The sequence below is a fragment of the Artibeus jamaicensis genome, unplaced genomic scaffold (assembly GCF_021234435.1).
Source record: "Artibeus jamaicensis isolate MK-2021 breed Jamaican fruit bat unplaced genomic scaffold, CSHL_Jam_final contig_797, whole genome shotgun sequence".
In the NCBI taxonomy this organism is placed as follows: Eukaryota; Metazoa; Chordata; class Mammalia; order Chiroptera; family Phyllostomidae; genus Artibeus; species Artibeus jamaicensis.
This window is the reverse complement of record NW_026521977.1, coordinates 1,370,767-1,390,484: the sequence shown is the minus strand read 5'-3', so window position 1 is coordinate 1,390,484 and position 19,718 is coordinate 1,370,767. Positions and strand designations below refer to the sequence as shown.

The window sequence follows — 19,718 nt, the reverse complement described above, 5'->3', positions numbered from 1 at the left end:
GGAGTATTATCCATTTTGTTCAGATTTTAAGCTGTATTTGCATAGGAATGGGCAAAGTATTCCCTTGTATTTCTTATCATTTCCTCTATACTCATGGGTATAATCCTTTCCCATTCTTAATTTAAATACTTATGTTTTGTCTTTCTTTTTTATTATGTTAGCTAGTGGTTTATCGTTTTTATTTCTTGCTTCCTCCTACACACCAAAGAACTACATCTTAGATTTATTCATCTATTATATTGTTTTTCTGATTTTGAAATAATTCATTTATTTTTATCTTTATTAATTTTTTCCTTTCACTTTCTTTAGATTTTGCTTTGCTGTGACTTTTCCCCCCTTCCAATTTCTTGTGTTGTCTGCTTTGTTAATAGATTTACATTTTCTTATTCAGATTAACAATGTTTAAGGTCATGGGTTTTCTTGTGACTACAACTTTGGTTGCATTCTATAAGTAGTGTTTCACTGAGTTTGTTTAAAAATAGTCTATAATACAGTTTTTAAAACTTTGTACTGACATATAATACACATATAAGAAAGCAAACATATCAAAATATGTACAGTTTGGTGAATATTCAAAATTTCAACACCCAGATTAAGAAACAGGACCTTACCAACACTTGAGGACCAGCTAAATAATTTACAGGGACCAGTGAGAAATGAAAATACATTGTTCAAATTTTATTAAGGACTTTAGGATGGTGACAGTAGAGCATTACATCAGCTACAGGGTCTCTCTAAGTGCGGGGCCCTGTGCCCATGAAGCTGACCCCGCCAGTGCCCCTCACCCCTCTGGGCTCTCTTCCTACCCCTAACACCACCTCCTCACCAAGTGTATCCACTATCCTGACTGCAAGTGGCAGGAATACTTTTGCCTGTACTCTTTCCATGTCTAGCTGTGTTTGCTCAACATTATATTGTGAGGACCATCTACACTTTTACATAGAGTTGAAGATCATACATTTTAATTCCTTTATAGTTAAACCTAGTCTGTAACTCAGTTTTAGTTTGTCACTGATTGAAGAGTTATTTAGGAGATCTTGAAAATTTTTCCTAGTGGTTGAGCACATTAAGCCTAAAGTGAGTAAGGACTCACTTCCTGGTTTCGGGCTCTTTCCCCTCTGAATGAGTGAGTCCTTACTCATGGAACATATAGTATGAGTAAGACACAGTAAGCTTTATTCACTCCTCATGTTCTTCTGCCACCCAATAAGGAAGAAAGGGGAAGAAAGGTAGCCAAAGAGGGTATAAAAGGCATGTCCATTACCTCAGGCTCTCCTGGAGAAGTGAATGGTGGGCCCTTTCTGTTAATGGGGGTGGCTCAGTGCAGCCTTTTTTTTTTTTTTTTAAATAGAATTTATTTGTTTATTTCTAGAGAGAAGGGAAGGGAGGGAGCAAGAGGGAAAGAAACATCAATATGTGGTTGCATCTCACATGGCCCCCACTAGGGACCTGGCCTGCAACCCAGACATGGGCCCAGACTGGGAATTGAATCGGCGGCCCTTTGGTTCGCAGCCCATACACAATCCACTGAGTTACACCAGCCAGGCCTGAGTGCAGTATTGACATTGAGAATGGCTAGACGAACAGTACATGTGAGGACCCACTGCCCAGACCATCTGGCTAGTCGCTGGCAGAGCAGAGGGGAGAGAGAAAGAAAAACATCGATGGGCTGCCTCCCACATGTGCCCTAACTGAGGAACAAACCTGCAACCCAGGAAAATGCTGAATTTTAGTTAGAAATCAGTAAATATCTTCAGTTAGAAGATCACTGGAGAGCCCATGGGCCTTGGGGAAAGAATTTCTCGCTTAGGATCTATACAGATTCAGAGACTTCTGGTCAAGGTACAGTCGTAGATAAACAAGCTTTGCCTCCACACACAATCATAGCAAAAATTACAACTAAGCTGCAAAAAAAAAATCACCCAGAGACTTCCACCAAGATGGAGGCATAGGTGGAGACAGCGTGCTTTCTCACACAACCAAGTTTAGAGATAATTAAATATTAGCAACAGAAAACACAGCCAGAACACAGAAAATTGAACTTTTCGGAAGTCTGTTAACAAATTCTTCAGCCTGACCGGTAAGGGGCAAAACCAGCAGCTGGCGGAGCAGGGTAGCACAGGAAAACTTGGTCAGATGAACTCAGGCTCACGGAATCCAGGCGCAGGGTTGGACCTAGTGAGAGACCCAGCGACCGCGGGGAAACAGCGAGGGAGCAGGACTGCGGGTTGACTGTGGTCACGCATTCGTGCAAGGATAGACAAGCAAGGGAGTGGGCGATTGGACTGGGACCCAGTGGGTCCCCTTGGCGAGCGGTAGTGGAGGGCGCCACCATTTCCCCGCACTGAACCCACCTCCACATACAGCGTCATAACCCAGCGACTCTGAGTGGCCCGGCCGTGGTGAACCACCTAAGGCTCTGCTCCTCACCCAGCAGCGGGAAACAGCAGAGGGGGCCGCCATTTCCCCGCTCTGACCACGCCCCCACATACAGCGTCACAACCCAGCGACCTGGGAGTCCAAGACTCCGTTCCTCATACTTAACGGGGCGTGAACAGACCAAAAATGGCTCAAGAAGATCTCAAAGCCCCAGAGCCTATAAATCTAAGTGATGAAGAAATAGCAAAACTCTCAGACCCACAGTTTAAAACACTGGTGATCAGGATCCTCACAGAACTGGTTGATTATAGCCATAAATTAGACAAACATATGAAGGTGAATCTAATTGAAATGAATGGAATTGCACAGGAAACCAATAGCGATGAGAAGGAAACTGGGACTCAAATCAATGGAGTGGACCAGAAGAAAGCAAATAATGGCCAAACAGAAAAGAGTGAAGAAGCAAGAATTCAAAAAAATGAGGAGAGTCTTAGGAACCTCCAGGACATCTTTAAACGCTCCAACATCCGAATTATAGGGGTACCAGAAGGGGGAAAGGAACAGCCACCAGTGGAAAACTTATTTGAACAAATAATAAAGGAGAACTTCCCCAATCTTGCAAAGGAAATAGACTTCCAGGAAATCCAGGAAGCTCAGAGAGTCCCAAAGAAGTTGGACCCAAGAAGAAACACACCAAGGCACATCATAATTACATTAGCCAAGATGAAAATGAAGGAGAGAATCCTAGAAGCAGCAAGTGGTAAGGAGACAGTCACCTACAAAGGAGTTCCCATCATGCTGTGAGCGGATTTCTCAAAAGAGACCTTACAGTCAAGAAAGGGCTGGAAAGAGGTATTCCAAGTCATGAAATCCAAAGACCTACAACCAAGATTGCTCTATCCAGCAAAACTTTCATTTAGAATGGAAGGACAGATAAGGTGCTTCTCAGATAAGATCAAATTCAAGGAGTTCATCATCACCAAGCCCTTACTATATGAAATGTTAAAGGGACTTACCTAAGAAAAAGAAGTTAAAAAAAAACATGAACAGTGAAAGGACAGCAAACTCACAGTTATTAACAACCACACCTAAAACAAAAGCAAACTAAGAGGACAGCTAGATCAGGAGTGGAAACATAGAAATGAAGATCTCAAGGAGGGTTAGCAACAGGGGAGTGGGAGGAGGAGAAGGGGGGAGAAGGTACAGAAAATAAGTAGCATAGACAGTAGATAGAAAATAGATGGGGGGCAAGAATAGTATGGGAAATATAGAATCTAAAGAACTTGGACACATGGTCATAAACTAAAAAGGGGGTAATGGTGGGGATAGGGGGTAGGGTGGAGGGGAATGAAGGGGCGGGACAGAACAACTGTAATGGCATAATCAATAAAAAAATAAAGAAAAAAATCACCCAGATTCATGAGAAAATTAGCTGTATGGAAGTCTGGCAACCAAGGATTTAAAGAAGCCATATTTATCCAGAGAGGTGTCTTTTTTACAGTAGGCCACACTACTAACAAGGGAGTAAAGCAGCTCTACAGAAACAAACACAGGATGGCTGCCAAATTGAGGAGATGAAGAAATATGGCCCAAATGAAAGAACAGAACAAAATTCCAGGAAAAGAACTAAACAAAATGGAGAACAAACCTATCAGATGCACAGTTCAAAACACTGGTGATCAGGATGCTCAAAGAACTCACTGGGTACTGTAATAACATAAAAAGGATGAAGGCAGAAATGAAGGTCACATTAAATCGGGGTGTCAAACTCATTTTCACCAAGGGCCACATCAGCTTCATGGTTGCCTTCAAAGGGCCAAAATAATTTTAGGATTGTATAAATGTAACTACTCCTTAACTGTTAAGGAATTAAAATTACATTTGGCCCTTTGAAAGTAACCATGAGGCTAAAGTGGCCCCCGGAAAATGAGATTGATACCCCTGCATTAAATGAAATAAAGAAAAATCATCAGGGAACCAGCAGTGGTGGGGATGAAGCCAAGAATCAAATCGATTTGGAACATAAGGAAAAAAGTCTTCAGTAAGAACAGCAAGGAGAAAACAGAATTCAAAAATATGAGAATCGAATGAGGAGCCTCTGGGACATCTCCAAACATACCAACATCTGAATCATAGGGATGCCAGAAAAAGAGGAAGAACAAGAAATCGAAAACTTATTTGAGGACTTCCGGCCAAGATGGGGGCGTAGGTGGAAACATTGTGTTTCTTCACACAACCAAATTTAAAGACAACAAAGATTTAGAAACAAAAATGCAAGCAAACAGACAGAAAAGTAAATTGTATTGAAGTCCGACAACAACAAACCATTCATCCAGACTGGTAAGAGGGGCAGAGTCGGCGGTGGCAGAGAGGGATCCTGGCAGGAGGAGGCTGTGATTGGTGACCCAGGTGGGCACAGACAGAAACCCAGTAAGGTTCGCAAGGTGACCGGCTGGCCTCGGACACACATTTGCACGCAGAGAAACCAGGCAGGTTTAAAAATGGGCAGTGAGACAGACCACGCAACCCAGGGCCCCGGTGATGAAAATTAAAGCCTAAAAGCACCAACTGGAAAAACTTTTGAGGGCTGAGGTGCTGGGAGAGGCTCCTAGCCCCACAGAAAAGTTTGTTGGGAAGACCCACAGGGTCCTAAAACAAACACAAGCCCACCCACCCAGGAACCAGCACCAGAAGGGCCCAATTTGCTCGTGGGAAGCGGCAGAGGGGACCAAAATCTGAGAGACAGCAGAAAAAACACCAAAGCTCCCTCTCTGACCCTGCCCCCAGTCACAACCCAGAGACTGGGCTGACCCACCCTGGCGAACACCTAAGGCTCCACCCCTCATACGTAACAGGCACAGGCGTGAACAAACAAAAACATTATGGTTCAAGCAGAAGAACAGCTCAAAGCCCCAGAGTCAATACTTCTAAGCCACCAAGAGATAGCTAACCTATCAGATGCACAGTTGAAAACACTGGTGATCAGGATGCTCACAGAACTGGTTGATTTTAGTCACAAATTAGACGAAAAAAATAAAGGCTACACTAAGTGAAATGAAGCAATTACACAGGGAACCAATAGTGATGGAAACAAATCTGGAACTAAAATCAATGGAGTAAACCAGAAGGAAGAAAGAAATGACCAAACAGAAAACAATGAAGAAACAAGAATTTTTAAAAAATGAGGAGGGGCTTAGGAACCTCCAGGACATCTTTAAATGTTCCAACATCCAAATTATAGGGATACCAGAGGGAGAAGAGGAAGATCAACAAGTGGAAAACTTATTTGAACAAATAATAAAGGAGAACTTCCCCAAGCTGGCAAAGGAAATAGACTTCCAGGAAATCCAGGAAGCTCAGAGAGTCCCAAAGAAGTTGGACTGACTCAAGGAGGAACACACCAAGGCACATCATAATTACATTAGCCAAGATGAAAATGAAGGAGAGAATCCTAGAAGCAGCAAGTGGTAAGGGGACAGTCACTTACAAAGGAGTTCGCATCAGACAGTCAGCTGATTTCTCAAAAGACACCTTACAGGCAAGAAGGGGCTGGAAAGAAGTATTCCAAGTCATGAAATCCAAAGACCTACAACCAAGATTGCTCTATCCAGCAAAACTTTCATTTAGAATGGAAGGACAGATAAAGTGCTTCTCAGATAAGATCAAATTCAAGGAGTTCATCATCACCAAGCCCTTACTATATGAAATGTTAAAGGGACTTACCTAAGAAAAAGAAGATAAAAAAGATGAGCAGTGAAAGGACAGCAAACTCACAGTTATTAACAACCACACCTAAAACAAGAGCAAATTAAGAGGACAGCTAGATCAGGAGTGAACCATAGAAATGAAGATCACATGGAGGGTTAGCAACAGAGGAGTGGGAGGAGGAGAAGGGGGGAGAAGGTACAGAAAATAAGTAGCATAGACAGTAGATAGAAAATAGATAGGGGGAGGGTAAGAATAGTATGGGAAATATAGAATCTAAAGAACTTGAGACACGTGTTCATGAATTAAAGAGGGGAGAATGGTGGGGGAGGGGTGTGCAGGGTGGAGGGGAACAAAGGAGGGGAAATAGAACAAATGTAATGGCATAATCAATTTTTAAAAAGTTTAAAAAAATAAAATAAAGAATACCTGCAAAAAAAATAGCAAATGCACAACTACCAGCAACTGAATCTAAAAAGCAAACTAAGCAGCCCTGGCCGGTGTAGCTCAGTGGATTGAGCATGGGCTGCGAACCAAAGGGTTGCTGGTTCAATTTCCAGTCAGGGCACATGCCTGGGTTGTGGGCTAGGTCCCCAGTGGGGGGCACGTGAGAGGCAACCACACATTGATGTTTCTATCCCTCTCTTTCTCCTTCCCTTCCCCTCTCTAAAAAAGTAAAAATAAATAAAATATATTTTTTAAGTTTTTAAAAAAGCAGTAAATATGGGGGTCATTTGGAGGATTATCAGCTGGGAGGGGAAGGAGGGAGAAAAGGTTCAAGGATTAGGATTAAGAAGTACAAATTGGTGGGTACAAATGGTACCTACCATTGGTAGGGAGATGTTAAGAACAGTATAGGAAATGGAAAAGCCAAATAACTTATATCCATGGACATCAACTAAGGGAAGGGGTTGCTGGAGGGAATGGGGGTACTGAGCAGAGGGGGGTAAAGGAGAAGAAATTGGGACAACTGTAATAGCAAAATCAATAAAACATCTTTAAAAATCTTTTAAAAAAGAGTGGCTGGATATTGAGGAATGAATAGCCCAAATAAGTAGTACACCAATCCTTAAAGAATACAAGGTCTGTCCAGAAAAAGTCCAGCCATTGTTAATATAATTATGATTTGTGTGACAATGACATCTACGATTTGTGTGTAAACTGGCTGCCAAGGAGAGGGAAAGTGGACTGGAGTGCACATGCGTGAACAATGACAACTTCATTGTACCAGTCACTGGGGGTGGTAGATGCCATTGAGTGAGCATGTGTTCTGAGTGGCCATCACATTCAAAATGACTGAGTGAGTAGAGCAATAAATCTGCATCAAATTTTGCATTAAGCTTGAACATTCTTCATGGAAACTATCAGATGATTCAGAAAGCTGCAGCTATGGGCAACTGGAGATTGGCAGTTTTATCACGACAACACACCCGCTCATGCATCACATCTGGTGCGGATTTTTTGCAAAACACCAAGTCACTCGGCCCCACTATAACCCAGATTTGGCACCCTGTGACTTCGGCTTTTCCCAAAGCTAAAATAACACCTTTAAAATAGAAGAGATTTCAGACCGTTGATGAGATTCAGGACAATACGAGAGGGCGGCTAATGGCGACTGGGAGAACTGTGTGAGGTGCCAAAGTGCCTACTTTGAAGGGGACTTTCAAAGGGTCTTATTGTCCTATGTACAATGTTTCTTATATCTTGTATCTTCTTCAAAAATGCCTCTATTTTTTGTACTACATGGCTGGATACCATCTGGACAGACCTTCACATATTGCTAAAAGCCAATCATGCTTCTACATTTAAACCTAACATTGAAGCCTAAATTCAAACTATTTTATTATAATTAACCTGTACCAGTCAGCCTATAGCTCAAATTTGATGACCAAACATAGAAAATCTTTTAGCAAAAAAAAAAAAAGAAAACCTTTTACCAAAATGCAGTTTGTTTGAAGTAGAGGGCCTCATTAATGTCACTGGGATTCTTTCTTGAAAACAACAATTTTATTTATTTTAAAATGGATATTAAAAAAGCTCATAACAAAATTCAAAAGGTACAAAATGTATACAGTAAAAAGTAAGTCTCCTTTTTACCTCCAGCCTCCAGCCTATTACTCAGAGGCAACCAACATTATTATTTTCTTGTACGTTTTTTCAGAAGTAGTCTATGCAAATATATGTAATCTTTTAAATATTTTTATAAGAAATTATAGCATATTATGCATACTGTTGCATAACTTGCTTTTTCACTTAATATTTTGGGAGATTGTTTCATATGAATGCATACAGGACTGCCCTGTTTTATGTATAGGATGAACCATAATTTTATTTATTTATTTATTTATTTATTTGTTTGTTTGTTATTTTTTATTTATTTCTCTTTAGAAGGGAAGGGAAGGAGAGAAACATCAGTGTATGGTTGCCTCCCGTGTGTCCCCTGCTGGGAACTGGCCTGCAACCCAGGCATGTGCCCTCACTGGGAATCGAACCTCGATCCTCTGGTTCACAGGTCTACGCTCAATCCACTGAGCTACACCAGCCAGGGCCTGAAAAGTTTTCTTATACGCATAATTTATCTTTTCATTATGTGATTAAACCTTGCTTTTCCTTTTTCAGTAATTCATTTTAACGTTTCCTGGAGCCAGGACATTTTGTTTTCCCACCCAGGACTGCGCGGGATTTAGAGTGGTGAAGATATGCTAGGGGGGCATTTCAAACCTCATGTAGCATTGATTCTGTCTCTTAAAGAGCAGCTGTTCTCCTTTTCATTCAAAGCTGCTCTGGATTTGGAGAGTGAGATACAGGAGAGCCCGAACATCCTGCCAGGGAGCGGCTTGCTCTCCCTCTTTCTTTCTCTCTTCACCGAAATTAGTAGAATCTTAAGAATAACAGGTAGGTTGGGGGAGATGGGCAGGCATCTGCTCTCTCCTCCAGAACATGGCTAATCATGGCAGACAGTAGTATGTCACCATGGCTGTGGGAAGTGGGAAGTGGAAGGCAGGTGACCTCTCCGTATTTACTAACACCCTCTCGGACAGGCACCCATCGTTTGGCTGATGGTCACCAGGGCTGATCAGAGTGTGTCCTGTTCTGCCTGCAGTGGAATAGGTGGCTGCAGAAGGGCACATACTTGTGAGGGAAAAGAGTAGCAGTGTTGTCACCTGGTCCAGAATGGGAAAACAGTACAGCACCGTACATCGCTGTGGTTTTGTGTTTCTCTGCATTTTCCCTCAGTTCTACTCGCTTGTCTCTTTTCTCAAATAAAAGCTTGTCCATAGTCAGTGCTCCAAAATATACGGTGTAAATAATAGGTACTTCTTTCTGAACCTGTTCTTCCGAAATTAGAGCTTTTTGTTGTTGTTGCTCTTGTTGTTTTTCTCGGGCCGCTTTTTCGTCTTCATGTTTAAAATAAGAGTTATGTGCTCTCTCTCTTCAAGGAGGCGGGAGCGGCCTCCCCGCAGACCCAGACGTGCAGATCTTTGTGCAGATCCCGACTGGCAAGACCATCACCCTCATGGTTGAGCCCAGTGACACTACTGAGATCGTCAAAGCTAAAATCCAGGGCAAGGAGGGCATCCCGTCCGACCCGCAGCGTCTGATTTTTGCAGGCAAACAGCGGGAGGGCGACCGCACTCTCTCAGACTGCAGTACTGAGCAAGAGCCCACCCTGCACGTGGTGCCTCGCCTGCAGGGCGGCCTCCTGGAGCCTTCCCTCTGCCAGCCGGAAGTACACCTGCCACCAGGTGACCTGCCTGCCGCAAGTGTTGGCCCCACCGGCACCGCAGCGCTGTCAACCGACTGAAGAAGTGCGGCCACGCCAGCAACTTGCGCCCCGAGAAGAAGATTAAATAAGGCCCCTCTGCCACCTCCTTCCACTGCAGGTTCAGCCTTCTGCCTGAACCCCGTGGCCCTGGGGCCTCAATAAAGTTCCCCTTTTGTTGACTGGGAAAAAATTAAAAATAAAATAAGAGCTATGTACCTGTTACTGTTAAAGTACAGCCTCATTTATATTTCAATTTGTTTAAATCCTCACCAGAGGATACGCTTATTGATTTTACAGAAAGAGGAAGTGAGAGGAGAGGAAGAGAAACATCAACGTGAGAGAGAAACATGGATGAGTTGCCCCCCTACTTCACACCCCACCCCTGCAGGCACCCCTACTGGGAACTGAACGCACAGCCTAGGTATGTGCCCTGACAGGATTGAAACCCACAACCTTTTGGGGCCTGGGAGGGTGCTCCAACCACCTGAACCACCCGGCCAGGGCCGCATTTCTATTTTCAAAGTCAACAATTCTGCTGTCAAAAATTAAGTAGGTGGGCCCTGACTGGCGCTGCTCTGTGGTGAGGCGAACGTGATAACCACTACACTAAGGAAACGCTGATGCTCTGCTGTTTGAGCATCTTCCCAAAAAGCTAACAGTTACCAGTTCAATTCCTGGTCAGGACACATGCCTGGGTTGTGGTCCAGGTTCCCCAGTCGGGCAACCCATCACCCATCTATGTTCCTCTCTCGTATTGATATTTCTCTCCCTCCCTTTCCATCTCTCTAAGAAGTAAATAAAATCTTTTAATAAATAAATAAAATGTTTTTTAAAACTTAAGTAGATAGATCCTGTTCTCTCCGTCTGTAACAGGAAGCGAGGAGAGCAGATACAGAGCACGATCAAACGAGAGCCCTGGGGGAAGGAGGGCTGGTGTGCCTTCCCCGCCACTGGGGCTGCCAGCATGTGTCTCCACTCCCGTAGCGGCAGGGGGACGCGTGTCTGCTGGAGAAAGTCACTTCCTGGCCACCTTTAGAGTCCTCCTTGTGAGGATGCCCTCCTTCCTGCCTGGAACATCCCTTGTGACTCGACTTGCCAAAAGCGACAACTGGAGCACCTACTTACACTGGAGCCAGAGTGTCCGTGTGCACTGGAAATCTAAACTCAGGGGTCAGAAAGAACAGGAGCCTGTGGAAATCTTTGTCCAAGTGGAAATGCCAATGGGCCACTTGATACTGATGCCTTTGTGAGAGCCACCAGTGTGACAGAGGCCTTTCAGTGCCTCTTCAGGATTAGTTCATCTCTAAGTAGAAGATCCTGGCTGCCATGTCCTAGGGGCCTGGACATCTGTGGTGTGACGTCTCTGCAGACTACCTGGCTCTTGAAGGAGGTCAGACTCCAATGCTAATGAGTAAACGGGGACGTGGAGAACCAGCACAGGGATGGGGTTTCCCTGTCTGTGGGCACTTCCTTCAGAAGCAATCCTTGGGAACGAAGTCCGAGTCCCTTTGTTAGACTTGAAGCCACAGGTAGGGTAGCACAAGGCATTTACCCCAAGGGTTGCTGCCTAAGCACACGGGACAGGAGCTCCTGGAACCTGGTTGCCTCCCGTTAAGGTCCACACTGGGGCCCTGATCTGGGCTCTGCCTTTGGGTGAGCAAGTGACCTTCCCTGTGAGGATGGAGGAAGGCGGCCCTGCTGACCTCCCCCTGAGACTGCAGAGGGTGATGTAGATGCCAAATACTGCCAGCAACCTGCCCATCCAATAGAACTGGGCTTAGGAGTATTGACTAGTGACCAGGGCCTAGGACTCAAAGCCTGGCAGGGATTTGCCTTGTAAGTGTACGAGTGACAATGATATTTAGTCCACAGCACCTCCCACTCACAAGGGTTGCAATTGGCATTTCAGTACGGAATGTGAGATGCCCAATGGTTATGAAGCCAAAAAATGGTTGTCCCAGTCTGGTGTGGGCGTTTATGTCATCCTTAGTATTGTCCCAGCACAACCTGAGGAGGCAGTCAGGGTCCATCTATTCGTATGACTCACCCTGTGTTCTCCCAGCATGAAAAGATTTCCTTCAAGGTTAGAGAAAAGACTGCCCCGCCCAGGCACAGCTGGTTAATTTGTTCTAGAAGGAGGTGGTAAAGCAAGCAGTGTGTGGCTGTGGGTGGCTCCCTGAACCAACACAGAGCCTCCTGCTGGTGGCTGATCCCAACACTCACCAGTAGTGCCTTTCAGTCTCTTTCTTTCTCACTTGGAAATACCCACAAGGTTTCACAAACTTCACAATAGCAAAGATCACCTATGCAGAAAAGAGTGGCTCACTTTTCTGTTGATTCTGATTTTCTGTTTAAAAGAACATGAAACAATTTCAGGATGCTAGAAAAGCCCAAAGGCACTGCGGGGGTAGGAACACTTGCCCTGTGAGTTTTATCTGGATGAAAGGATCTGGTGAGTACAGTAGCTGCTCCCAGCTGAAACTTATTGTCCTTCTCAAAAAGCCCTGTCACTGGCTTGGAGAAGAATGTTCTTATTTACAAAGATTTTTACATCTTTGATTTTTCCATAGAAACTGCAGGATTTGTCTGCAGGCAACTGAGTCTGTAACCCAGATTAGAACTGTTTTCCACGTCCCTTTCTCAAGCCCTTATCTGAGCCAGGGCTTTTGGACAGATTAGTGGAGGTGCCCAGAGGTTTTGGATGTCTCCTGTGTGTCTAGGGGAACCCTGGGGAGGTGAAGCCACTGGGGAGAAATTTGGAATTGACATTAGAGCAGGAGTCCCTTTTTCTTTTGCTTGAATGCAGAAAGTGAAAAGAAAAAAGTTTTGCCAGGTAATTTTTATTTTGACTATTCGTGCAGTTAGCCTGAATCTTCAGTGAGTCCACCCTCCGTATGCCTTTCTGTCTTTCAGTTTTAGCCAAGCTCTAGAAACATGGAAGAGCTTTCCTCAGTGGGGCAGGCTACGCAGTCCTGGAATGCGGGGACTTTTGGTCAAAAAGCAGGGGGAAAAGTGCTGTTAAATGTATACATAAAGCCGGACACACAAGGACAAAGAGTGCGTGATTCCGTTTATTCGAGGTAACTGGAGCAGTCAAATTCAAAGGAAGTGAAATGGGAAGGGTGGTTGCAGGCCTGGGGGACGGTGAGGGGAACTGCTGTCTGGGGAGCTGCCGGAGCTGGATAACAGCGATGCTTGCACCACACTTTGAGGCACTTAACGGCACTGAACTGTAACACAAAAATTGTTAAAATGGTGCACTTTATGTTATGTATATTTTATCCCCCTCTGACACACTCTATGGTGTTTTGCTATTTAACATTATTCTTTAAAAAATATGGGGGGCGGTGGACAGGGCAGGGGAGAGAAAGGGGGAAAATGGGCACAACTATAACTGAACAATAGAAACATTTAAAAATTAAAATAAAAAATGAATGATAAAACTTTAGCATGACTTTTATCCTTCCTCTATATTATGCAATGCCGCTTTTAAATGAAACTATCAGACTATTTAACTTGTATTTGGAATCACTGATATTATGCAGTTGGAATTTTGTGGCTCATTCCGGGAGTCAGCTAGAAGAGATGAACATGAATCAGGCTCAGGAAAGGTGAAGGGAGAAAGACAGGATCCTCTGGGCCCAGAGCCTAGAGAAAGAGCTTCCGAGGGCATGGGCCCTCACGGGTGCTTGGGGCAGGTGCTCTCTTGGGCCTGACAAATACCCTCATCCATTCCCAGGCCTGCCACCCAAGCCCACAGCAAATGGGCTACTCCCAGGTATCTTTAAAACTCAGAGCTGGGAGTGGGACTTCCGGCCAAGATGTAGGTATAGGTAGACACATTGTGCCTCCTTGCACAACCAAAAGAAAAACAACAATCAGAACTGCCAGAGAATCGAACTCAGTGGAATTCAGATAACCAAGGAGTTAAAGAAGAAACATTTATGCAGACCAGTAGAAGGGGTGGAGACTGGCACCCAGGCAGTATAGGAGACCATTCTGCGTGGCATGGGCCCAGCTCCCACTCGGAGATGCACAGGACCCATGCCCACGGATAGGTTCTTCCATGGGAAATCAGGCCTGCATTGTACCTAGACTGCTATGAGACTTGCTTTTGCTAAAACTCCCTCACCCTGAATTGAGACAGAAGTGCCTACTGTAACTCCCTAAAATCCATGCTAAACCTTCCAAGGATGAGTGTAACCAGTTCAAACCCTTTTCCCTTTGCATTTGCAAATGTCCTTCTTCTGTGATGTGATTAGCAGCATTGTCTCCTTTGTTTTCTGTAAAAGGTAACCATTTAAAGTGAACCTGTGTATAGTATATGAGGACCATTATGTAATGTGCCCCGAAAAGAAATAAAGGCTAGTTAAGGCAAGGGCCGAGGCTTTTTCTCCTCTTGAGAGAGAAGCCATGCTGTCCCTTTTCCTCCACAGGACTCGGTAGTCCATGTTAATTCCTCGTGCCTCATCCACAATGTGGCAGACCCCATGAGCCGGGGTCTGCATCAGGGCAGAGAGGACTCCCAGCAAGGCGGGGGTTGGAGGACCAGGGTGGGCAAGGCGGCAGCTGGCGGGCCAGGCAGGGGCTGGCAAACCTGGTGAGGCGGCTGCTTGCAGATTGTGTGGTCCCACATTCGTGTGCAGATAAACTGGGAGGAACAACTGGGGAGCAAGATAGACCATGCAACCCAGAGTTCTAGTGCAGGGAAATAAAGCCTCAAACCTCTGAATGAAAACACCTGTGGGGGTTGCGGTGGCGGGAGAAACTCCCAGCCTCACAGGAGAGTTCATTGGAGAGACTCACAGAGTCCTGGAATGTATACAAAACCACCCACCTAGGAATGAGCATCAGAAGGGCCCAATTTGATTGTGCATAGTGGGGGAAGTGACTAAAAGCCGGCCAAGGGCCCAGCAAGCCTCATTGTTCCCTCTCTGACCCCTCCTCCACATATAGCACCACCACACAGCAATGTGGGTTGCCCCACCCTGATGAACGCCTAAGGCTCTGTCCCTCATTATGTAACAGGTGCACCAAGACAAAAAAAAAAAGGCCCAAATGAAAGAACAGATCAAAGCTCCAGAAAAAAATATAACTACACAACAAAGAGATAGCCAACCTATCAAATACACAGTTCAAAGCCCTGGTGATCAGGATGCTCACAAACTTGATTGAATATGGTTGTAAATTAGATGAAAAAATAAAGGCTATGCAAAGTGAAATAAAGGAAAATGTACAGGGAACCAACAGTGATGGGAATGAAACTGGGACTCAAATCAATGGTGTGGACCAGAAGGGAGAAAGAAACATTCCACCAGAACAGAATGAAGAAACAAGAATTCAAAAAGATGAGGAGAGGCTTAGGAACCTCCAGGACATCTTTAAACACTCCAATATTCGAATCATAGGGGTACCAGAAGGAGAAGAGGAAGAGCAAGATATTGAAAACTTATTTGAACAAATAATGAAGGAGAACTTCCCCAATCTGGCAAAGGAAATAGACTTCCAGGAAGTCTAGGAAGCTCAAAGAGTCCCAAAGAAGTTGGACCCAAGGAGGAACACACCAAGGCACATCATAATTACATTACCCAAGATTAAAGATAAGGAGAGAATCTTAAAAGCAGCAAAAGAAAAGTTACCTACAAAGAAGTGCCCATAAGACTGTCAGCTGATTTCTCAAAAGAAACCTTATAGGCAAGAAGGGGCTGCAAAGAAGTATTCAAAGTCATGAAAGGCAAGGAACTATATCTAAGATTACTCTATCCAGCAACACTTCCATTTAGAATGGAAGGGCAGATAAAGTGCTTCCCAGGTCAAGTTAAGGGAGTTCATCAGCCCTGGCTGGTGTGGCTCAGTGGAATGAGTGACGGCCTACAAACCAAAGGGTTGCTGGTTCAATTTCCAGCCAGGGCACATGCCTGGGTTGTGGGCCAGGTTCCCAGCAGGGGGCACACATGAAGCAACCACACATTGATGTTTCTCTCTCCTTCCCTTTTCCTCTCTCTAAAAATTAAATAAATTAAGATCTTTAAAAAAAAGGAGTTCATCATCACCAAGGCCTTATTATATGAAATGTTAAAGGTACTTATCTAAGAAAAAGAAGGTAAAAAACATGAACAGTAAAAATGACAACAAACTCACAGTTATTAACAACCATACGTAAAACAAAAACAAACTAAGCAAACAACGGGAACAGGAACAGAACCACAGAAATGGAGATCACATGGAGGGTTATCAGCGGGGGAGTGGGGGGGAATGAGGGGGAAAAGGTACAGAGAATAAGTAGCATAGATGGTAGGTAGGCAATAGATGGGGGGGAGGTTTAAGAATAATATAGGAAATGTAGAAGCCAAAGAACTTATATGTATGACCCATAGACATGAACTAAATGGGGGGAATGTGGGTAGGAGGGGGTGTGCAGGGTGGAGAGGAGTGAAGGGGGGAAATGAGACAATTGTAATAGCATAATCAATAAAATATATGTAAAAAAACAGCTCAGAGCTGTGATAGGCAAGAGGCCTGCCCTGGCAAGACTAGGCTAAAGCCAGCAACCCACCAGGAATACCACGGTACTGACAACCTAGGGTAAGGATGGCCACCACTATGAGTGCCATCCTCCACAGGGTACATGTGCCTGTCACTGATGCTCCTGCACTGGCACCGAGGCCCCTGCCAAAGGCAGAGGGCATAGCAGCAGTCACAGGGTGAGGGCAAGAAGGGGGAGGCCAGGCAGGGAACTGACAAGGGGTGGGCCTGTCTAAGTCCAGGTCCAAGCCCCCAGGTCCTGCTCCATTGTTCCATGAGACTTCACTCACAGAACACAAATTTGAAGATAAAATTATTAAGAATTTCAAAAATGCAACTGTAGTGCTTTAACTTCCAAGTTCAGGATCCTTCGGGGTACAAGGTCTTGTTCACTTACACTGGTCTCGTGTACATGAAGCCAGCCCTATGCCTCAGGCAAAAGAAAAGATGGGCTCTGGCCAGTGAGGCTCAGTGGATTCAGCATCAGCCTGTGAACCAAAGGGTTGCCGGTTTGATTCCCAGTCAGGACACATGCTTGGGTTTTGCAGGCCAGGTCCCTGGTGTGGGGCGTGCAAGAGGCAATCACACATCCATGTTTCTCTCCCTTTCTCCCTTCTCTTCTCTGTCTAAAGATAAATAAAATCTTAAAATATTTTTAAAGGAGGGTATTTAGTGGGAGTATTCTTTGCAAGATCCCTTCATCCCCAAGGGAAATCTAAGTACAGTGGAGGGGGCTGAGGTAGCCCCCCTGTGCTCCCTTTCCCTCCGTGATGACAGGGTTTCAGCGGTGCCCTTTGCCTTTTCACCGTCCCACCCCCTCTCACTGTTGGGGTCTGCTGATACTTGACTGGTCTACAATCGTATCTGAGCCAGGAAGTACTGGACCCTAAATGCCTTGGGATGATACATGGAAATCAAGTCCATTTCAAAGCCAAGTGCATGGTTTCCCAACCTGCTTACCTGGTCCCCAGGTTGTCCTACAGGAAGGCAGCATGGGAGACTGTCCAGTTGGTTTGCTCCTGATGGCCTGGTGGCAGGGAGTGCTGTGGCCCTCTGGCTAGTTGCCACTGTAGAGGTTTAAGGAACCCAAGTCTTTTTTCCCTCCCGCTCCTCCTTTTCCTCTTCTTCTCCTCCTCCTCCCCCTCCTCCTCCTTTAGTCTTTTCTTAACTCTATTTCCTAAATTCTTATGAGGGTAGACTGTAGGCAATGTACTTCTTCTTTGTAGTGGCTTGGAGCTGTGTCTGGGACAGAGTGGGGGTGTTTTCCTTGCACCCAAAGATTTGCCTTGGGCACTGTCTGGATTGTACTGCACAGGTGTGCTCCCTCGGGCTCCATTGTTAAATTGAACTCTTGTTTCAAGCGCCTTGGAGGACTTTTCAACTTTGGAGGGCTCCTTTCTGCATCCTTCACTGTGAGAAAATCCACACCAGGCTCACTAAATATTAGATTGGTCAAAAAGTCCATTTAGTTTTTTCCATAAAGACACGTTTTCATTTTCACCAATAACTTTATTGATTTGGATATTTTGAGTATGTGGACTCTCCCAGGTATAATGTTGATTGTTCTCAATTAAAGCCTCAATTTGATCGCTGTCAACTTCAAATGGTCTACCTGACCATGGAGCTCTGTTCAAGAAATCTCCAGCATGAAACTTCCCAAACCACTTTTGACACATTTGATCAGTCACAGCACCTTCTCCATACACTGCACAAATCTTTGTTTCAGTTGCATTTTTACCCTTGTTGAAATAATAAGGCATAATTTGCCAAAAATGTTGCATATTTTCTTCCATCTTCAATATTAAAATGGCTACACACTTGCCAATTTTTTAAATGCACACTAATATGACAGCTGTCATATTACAATCTAACAAAATTGTTCTGAATGAAGTTCAAGACAACTAAGCACTACTAGAGCCAACTTACAGAAGAAAACCAATGAACTTTTAGGCCAACCCAACAGCAGCTGTTGGCACATCATCTGAAGTCTTTCCTTAGGGCAAATAGGCACCCTCCCTGTGCCCGGGACCGTTCCCAAGGAGGCAGGTAGGGGACAAACTGGCAGTGCAGCTCTGCCCTTTTCTCTGGTGCCAGTAGGAAGGTATTTTGAGCTGAGGGATTGAGGGATAATCAGATCCACTGGCAGTCTGGCCCAGTCCCGCCCAGTCCAGCTGGCAAGGGGGATGGGACAAGAGAGAAACACCTAGGAACCCGAGCAAAGGCAGAGGTAAGAGGCCCAGGAGAGTCAATAGCTTGGGTTTGGGTCCTGGAAGCACAGCAGGCCTGGTCGGCCCAGCTGCAGAGCTCCCTAACCAGCTGGGGCTGGGAGGCTGGCCCTGCGACTTCCCGGATTCTGTTCTTCCTCTGTGACCGGACGCCAGCCCCTTTCTGAGCCTCAGCAGGCCTCAGCTGGGAGTTCTGGGTGTGTTTATATGGCTCTGTCAAGCATTAAGCCTGGATCTGTGAGTGACTAAGACCTTTTCTAATGCTGTGTATCTACAAAGAGCTTTGAAGGGCAAGCAATCAATTCCCCGGCCCAACCCTGAAAGCCTTCCCATTTCCAATTACTCTTTTTGTAAGATTTCAAAGAACACGATCAAAGATAACATTCATGTTAAGTAAAAGAGCAGAGTTCGTTTACTGTAAAGCTGGAAATGAAAAGCAGCCACACTTCAGCTCTCTGGTACACAAAGCATGATGAATGGCAGTGACAAAGTGATCGTCTTGTCCACACCCTTTTGGGAACTTTAGTTGAACTTCTGACATTAGAGATGATTTTTCAAGTGCTCAGGTCATTAGGTAACCAGAAACCAAAGCTCATCCTGATACTCTCTGCCATAAATTACCACCTGAGAAGGCAGCTGTGGCATGGTGAAAAAACACGCTGGACTTGAGGGTCAGAAAGTGACAGTTCTCACTCTGGCCAGGTGACTAGTTGGTTACAGGGTTGCCCCGATATGCCAAGGTTGCGGGTTCAATCCCCAGTCAGGGAACATAGGGGAAACAACCAATGAATACGTAAGTGTTTCTCTCACCCTTCTTCTATCTCTAAAATCAAGAAATTAAAAACAAATTAAAATTTTAGAAGTCTGAGTTCTCAAGTCTTTACTCCGCCTCTCTGTAGCTGTACAGCCCGAATGGGACACTTACCCTCTTTGGACGGCCTCCTTACAAACACGGAGGTCGTAAATCCCGCGCATAAAGACGTGTGGCCCTTACTCTGTGCTCGATGTACAACAGACTCTCCGTAATGCGTATTGCGTTATACACTGTTACATTTGTGGTATTTTCTGTAACACTTCCCACCACCCCCCATACCAATTTAATAAAACAAATATAAAGG

General features: G+C 44.9%; 1 protein-coding gene across 1 annotated transcript; it reads left to right on the top strand.

Annotated features, from left to right (window-relative positions):
• The first annotated feature begins 9,057 nt into the window (after nt 1–9,057).
• LOC119040743 (ubiquitin-like) lies at nt 9,058–9,939 on the top strand. Its single transcript, XM_053673146.1, is given in 4 exon segments — nt 9,058–9,088; nt 9,525–9,807; nt 9,809–9,836; nt 9,838–9,939. Coding segments are annotated over 4 exon segments (444 nt in total).
• Nucleotides 9,940–19,718: the final 9,779 nt, after the last annotated feature.